General features: G+C 42.8%; 1 protein-coding gene across 1 annotated transcript; it reads left to right on the top strand.

Moving 5' to 3' along the window:
- The first annotated feature begins 3,596 nt into the window (after positions 1-3,596).
- LOC143891131 (uncharacterized) lies at positions 3,597-6,012 on the top strand. Its single transcript, XM_077395770.1, has 4 exons — positions 3,597-3,974; positions 4,071-4,361; positions 4,410-5,456; positions 5,563-6,012. The coding sequence occupies exons 1-4, from the start codon at positions 3,597-3,599 to the stop codon at positions 6,010-6,012; spliced, it is 2,166 nt and encodes a 721-aa protein (XP_077251885.1).
- Positions 6,013-6,530: the final 518 nt, after the last annotated feature.

The raw sequence follows: 6,530 nt of genomic DNA, 5'->3' as shown, positions 1-6,530 counted from the left end.
TTGCAGAAAAGATTCAAGTGTGGGATCCTCATCAGAGAACCCCTACAAGAAAAGCTAAAGATAAAAAACCCAACTCATTTTAGAGGCAAGTTCAGGTAATCCCCTTCATCTCTATTTTTATAATTCTTAACTAGAATAGGGGTTGAGAAATTATACAAGTTTAATTACCATCATTGCTTTTCTCTATCCTGTTGGATACTTAAGTTTCTTTCTTTCATTTTCCTCATATATCCCAAATTAGTTTATATTACATGTTTTGGTCAGCTCCTTAGAGTTGTGATTAGGAGTTGTGATGACCATTGAGTCAGTCATTTTCTTTCCCTCATTTATTTTTTTGCGCAATAAGAGGTAAGGCTAGCCTAATCCAATGATCAAAATAGAGTGGTGTTTATACCTATTGTATTTCTCTTATGCTCTTGATAGACATTACTATATTTTGTTGAGTATATTAACCCGAATTACCTCTTTCATTCTAATTGGTTTCTCTTGTGGCTGCATAGAGATGTTTTACATATTCGCACTGTTAATATTTTGAATTACTAGGCGTCTCGGTATTAATGTTTTACACTACTGTTGATTTCTAATGACCACATCAGTTTGGAGAAAATTTGTAATGAGGTCAATTCAGTTAAAATGGGACTGTTTTAGGATGTTGGCGTACGTGTTTGAAAAGAAAAGAATACAATTGATCCTCCAAGCTCATTGCCCTTATCATTTTATTATGCTTATTAGGTGTATATGGGATTCGGGTCTGTGGGGTATTAAACTTAAGCTCACTTTAACATGACTCACAGCCCACTGTATCCTTGGCTCATTACCAAAGCTTCCTGATTGTACTAAATCACCTTGGGCCTTGTGATTCTTTCAATGGTTGTGTTCAATCTCAATCGTTGGATTGTCTCAAATGAATGTTAATTGTTGGGAGTTTCACCTTTGAGTACATACTCATTTGTAAATCATTGCGAATCTTGATTATTCATGGCATGGCATTCTTAAGTGCCCATTTACCCTTGCCCATGAATCGCATCTCCCTCTCCTTGTCCTTAATGATGTGTTCCTACAGCTCTATCCTGTAACCAGATTGTAAGCCGTTATCTACCATGGCCAAAACAAGATATCAAGTCTAGATGGGTCAGTCCAAAATACCTCCTATGATGTCGGTTTAGGCAACCTTTCCCCTCTTGTCTCCTCTTCCATCTTAGGGTTTCGTACAAGGTTAGGGGTTTCTTCCTTTTTTGCAGTTTTGGGTCTACTCTCCACCCGTTCATTGGGATATTCTTTGCATTTCGACTCCCAATCGATTCGGGGAACATTTGTTAGGGTTTAGGCTATGACGAAATGTCTCTTGAGCCAACTCCTTCCCTCCCTGTATTAGTGTTCTCGCAGGTTAAGGGATTTCTTCCTTTAGGGTCATTCATAGGGTTTAGGAGTCCGTCCTATCATCGTAGAGTTTAGGAGTATGTATTACCGCCATTGAGTTTAGGAGTTAGTTCTATCCCCTATAGAGTTTAGGAGTCTGTCCTACCGCCATAGAGTTTAGGAGTCTGTCCTATCCCCTATAGAGTTTAGGAGTCTATCCTATCCCCTATAAAGTTTTGGAGTCTGTCCCACCCTTATAGAATTTGGGAGTCTGTCCTAACCTTATAGGGTTTAGGATTCTGTCCTTTCTTCATAGAGTCATAAGATTTCATCCTGCCCTTCATAAAATCTAGGATTCTGTCCTTCTTTCATAGAGTAGTTAGGAAAATCTGTTCCGAACTACGGATGGCTTGATCCTTAGCTGAGGGGTACGTAGGTAGCTCAGGCTTGCAGTTGGCATCCTGAGTCCAGTTACAACTTTAAAAACTTTCATAAGCTTCAAAACCTTTCAACCCCCAAAATACAAAAATTCTTCAAAAAATAACCTTACAAACCATTTTCAAAAAGATCTTCCCATACAGTTAGGAGTCTGCCCTTGACGTTTGGGGTATCTTAGAGTTAGGAGTATGTCCTGCATAGGTTGTTGCTTATTGTATTCGGCCTTGTGAGTGTCATGTCTGGTCGTGTGAGTGTCCATAGAGTTAGGAGGCATCGAGTCGTGGTCAGTTAGACACTTAGTCGAGCTGGTGGCTAGACTAGGATGCACTTAGAGCTCTCCCGCGTGAGCATACAGAGTGGAGTATGGCCGACCGGTTCATCAGGACTTTCAATCATTTGAGCGCATCCGATGTGAATTGGCAAATTCTTCAAGCAACTTCAAGGCTTTGGGATCCCATTCTGCATGTCTTTCAATTTGGTTCCTTTGAAAATTGTCCAATATTCGAGGATTGGTGCGCCCTACTAGAACTCCCACCTGAGGGACTTTGGATCCAACCTTCGAGTGTAGAGTCTCCTCGTTCCCTTTTCTGTAAGCTTTTCGAGAACAAAACTGTTGATGCTATGCCCTATTTCAAAGACACGTGTGTTCAATTCGATGACCTCATTAAGCGTTTTTCTAAAAACGTTGACCCTACCGATTCCCTTTTTCAAAGTTGTCGGCGCAGTGCCTTAATCTTTGTTGTCCTTGCACGTCACGTTATCTGCGAAGACTCCAGTATTGCCCCTGTGATCTTACTGAGTATAGTCGATCAAATTAACGAAGGAAGGAATCCTGTCCCAATCATGCTAGCGGAAACCTTCTCTGGGCTGAATCTTAGTGCTCGGTGAGAGGTTAAGGATAATTTTCATGGGTGTGTCAAACTGCTTTATTTGTGGCTTTGTGAAAAACCTACCATCCTTCAGCCACGGAGCTCCCTTCAGTACACCCTCAAGGATCACCTTTCATGGCAACCAATGGCCAATCAACCCCAATCCATTGATGAGTGGCATAATTGGTTGCAGCACGTGGAGAAGGATCAATTTCACTAGGTAAGTCATTCATGCTTACAAGTTATCACTAGCACCTACCCGCATCCATTTGTGTATCTTATGGGTTTGGAAAAGTCAACCTTTTATGCACCCACACGTCTGCTTTACCAGATCACGGGAAATCCATGTACTCCTGGAATTGTAACACCTCCTCCTTGCGAAAAGCTTACTCCCAGTCTCATAAAGTCTATTGTAGCTGCTTGGAGAAATAAGGTTACAGATAAGAGATTTGCACTATCATCTAAGGTCCAACGGAAGGAGTTACCAGAAGAGCCTGCAAGAAAGAGAGCTCGGATCATGGAGCATTGAAGACCATTTTCATACAATTGTCATTTTAATTTCAAGTTTCATTATGCTCACTTGCTTTCATTTACTTGTAATTAAAAGTGACATGTTTTAGCAATCGTAACTGCAGTTTGATTTGTGATCAGTGAAAGTGTGTTCTTTTCTATTTCTCTCGTGTTGAGTTTGTGTGAAGTATTCTATCTCAATTATCAATCGCTCAATCTAATGTATTAATTTCCATTCAGGAGTATTAATTGAACACCATCGCTCCCAAGAAAGTCAATTCAAAACTGCCCTGGTCCCGTCAGTCTTCAGATTCCAGACTGAGTAGACATTCTTCTTCTCCAGAGTCTTTTGCTTCTCCTGCGCCACTTCTACTTGGTCTTCGAGAAATACTTTCGCCAATTCAGCCTACACCTGAATCAATGCAAGAAATCGGAAACAATAGTCCTGACATGAATGAGATGATGAAGGCTATTCTTCTTCAGCTGAATACTATGAAGGATGATATAGCCCTCTTGAAAAATGACCGGCATTCTGCCTCTAAAGCGCCTGCCCATCAGCAGCCTCTGGTTATACCTTCCATCCCTCTTGTTTCTCCCAGGCCAGCTGTATTGCCTGAATTCGAAGATTTTGATGAGGACCAGTATGCAGAAGAGAACTGTCTTCCTAACCTGGGAAATCCTGATAAAGCAAAAGGACTAGCTGACCAAATTAAGAAGCTGACCCGAGACATGGAAAACATGAAGTGCCAAGGTCCCAAAAAGTTGGATATGTCTGAATTCATGATAGCTCCAGGGGTCGTACTTCCGCCCAAGTTCAAAATGCCAGACTTTGACAAATACGACGGAATGGGGTGCCCTCGTAGCCATCTTAAGTCAGTCCTTCCTCTTTTGCAGCAGCACGGTTTATCCCCAGAGCAGATTGCTCTGGTGTTCCCCAGAACTTTAACTGGTACAGCTAAGAAGTGGTTTCTGCATCTGAAGCCAGAAAAAATCAGGACTCTTGAAGGTGTAGCTAACAAATTTGTCAAACAATTCTCCATGGAAGAAGGGATTGACGTGACAAAAAGGGATCTAAAATTGTTGAAGCAAGGACCTAATGAGACCTTTACTTCCTTCATTCGGCAATGGAGGAGAAAGGCGGCGAAAATGACCAACAAGTTGCCTGATGAAGATCTGATCAAAATTGTTGTCAAGAATCTTTTCCCTTTTTACTTTCCTCATATGTCAATCCAGTACTTCAATGATTTTGATCACCTGATCAAGACCGGGACAAGAATCGAAGATATACTGGCTAAGGGCGGCCTGAGAACTAGGACCTCCTCCTCAGATGTCAGAGAGGGAAAAAGGCCTATCGCGCCGCCAAAGGAAGTTAACAATGTGCACACTGCTCGTCCAATTAAGAAAGAAGGTTCCAAAGGAGGTCGTCCGGAGAGGAGCGAGCCTAGACAATTCACTCCTTTACCCTATTCTCTGTCTGTAGCTCTCAGAAAGTTGTTGAGGGACAAGAAGATCACTCTGCTAGAACCCCGGAAAGTTCCAAATCCTCTCCCGAAATATTGGAGAAAAGATCAATACTGTGAATATCACCAGAGTGTTGGGCACTTGACTGACAGATGTTTGACACTAAAGCACAAGATCCAGAATAAGATTGAGGCAAAAGAAATCGCGGTGGAAGCTCTTCCTAATGTCACCAGAAATCCATTGCCGACGCATGCTATGCCTCCTCCAAATGTCTATGCTATTTTTACTGAAGAAGTTATCTTGGATTATTCCCGTATCTGTGCTGTTATTTCTGAAGAGCCGTACATCTTGAGATGGGAATCCGATGATGAGGAAGTTGAATGCGAGAAGCCTTACGTCTTGACCTGTTACAAGGAAGTTGAGGAATCTTCCGAATGTCCTTATGTCCTCAGGTACGAGGAGGAAGAAGAGAAAAGCAGAGTCCCATATGTCCTTAAGCTTGAGGACGAGGACTTGCTACTATTGAACGATCCCTGTGATGAGGTTCGCCATGTTACCCGTGGTGGCCGTGTCTTTAAGCCTCCCGAGCTGAGAGCAGAGAATTCTGCTGAGATTGCCAGAGCTGTTGAAAACCAGAATCAGAGGCTGACTCCTGACGAAGATGAAGACATCCTGTTGAAGCAACTTAGGAAGACACAAGCTAATGTTTCTATCCGGGGTCTGTTGATGTCATCTCCTAAACACCATCAAGTCATACTTCGTGAATTGAATGCAGCACAGGTGTCTGTTGATATAACCCCTGATGAGCTAGTTGGACTAGTATCTATGGCCAGAGTGGCTAAGACTGTGTCTTTTTCTGATAAATATGACTTCAGAGGGCGGGAATCATACAAAATCTCTCTGAATTACCGTATTGTGCAACAAGAAGAAAGTACCAGAGGTTTTGGTTGACACCGGGTCAGCTCTGAACGTGTGTCCTTTGAGCACCGCTACTGCCTTGGGGTTTGGGCCAAATGACTTTATTCCGTCAGAGCAAGGGATACTAGCTTACGATGGAACCAGAAGAGATGTCATCAGGACTTTAGACACCGAAATTGAGATTGGGGGAGAAATGTTTGACATAGAATTCCAAGTGCTCGATATCAAGACCTCATTCTTTCTCCTTCTCGGTCGACCCTGGCTTCATAGGGTCGAAGTTGTTCCTTGCACTGTCCATCAGAAACTCAAGTTCATCAAGAATAACAGAAGAGGGGATCCGGAACCAGAGGTTGGACAGATATCCCAAGAGCAGATCGGTTCAGGCACCAGAGATGTCAGTCTAACTGGGTTTTCACTTGAAGTTTTGACCATTACTATGGAGGAAGCTATGAATTAAGAATTTCATTTCTGTCAAGTGCAAATGCCCAGGTAGCACGAATAATGCGCCGATATGGGTATATTCCTGGAACTGGTCTAGGGAGAAATCTGCAAGGCTTAACTGAGTGGTCGGAGCTGAAGGTCACGAATAATCTGTTTGGGTTAGGATATGAACCCACTAGAAAAGAGATTAGGGAAATGAAGCAATACATGCTAAAGTGGGCAGAGCTGCGTCGTCAAGGCCTAGAGCTACCTATGGGACCGTTCAGTCTGATGATGAATGGTAAATACAGGAGGGAAGGAGCTGATTGCCAGTTCTATGGTTTCCCCGAGCTGTGGTTTGATGAGTCTGGGAAAGAGCTACCAGGTTTTGAAATTTTCTTCACTAATGAATTGCTAGATGAGTACTTCTATGGGCAGATTGCAGTAGTTGAAAAGCAGGAATCCGACGGGGCTGAGAACTTAGAGCCGCAGCTTCTGGACTCCCTCTTCGAGGTTGAGGCACCGGTCATTGCCATGAGCGGAGAAGATGCGCTC

The sequence above is a fragment of the Tasmannia lanceolata genome, unplaced genomic scaffold, assembly GCF_043159265.1.
Source record: "Tasmannia lanceolata isolate RefF3 unplaced genomic scaffold, GAP_Taslan_0.1 ptg000013l, whole genome shotgun sequence".
NCBI lineage: Eukaryota > Viridiplantae > Streptophyta > Magnoliopsida > Canellales > Winteraceae > Tasmannia > Tasmannia lanceolata.
Note: the sequence above shows the minus strand (reverse complement) of the source record. Positions and strands in the feature narration are given on the sequence as shown.

Bases quoted from the DNA above. Each gene is read 5' to 3' on its own strand.
- LOC143891131 (XM_077395770.1), top strand. From the start codon at position 3,597: ATGCAAGAAATCGGAAACAATAGTCCTGACATGAATGAGATGATGAAG. The intron at 3,975-4,070 runs GTACTTCCGCCC...CCTCTTTTGCAG, and splicing joins TCATGATAGCTCCAGGGGTC to CAGCACGGTTTATCCCCAGA. The intron at 5,457-5,562 runs GTATCTATGGCC...TTGTGCAACAAG, and splicing joins CTGATGAGCTAGTTGGACTA to AAGAAAGTACCAGAGGTTTT.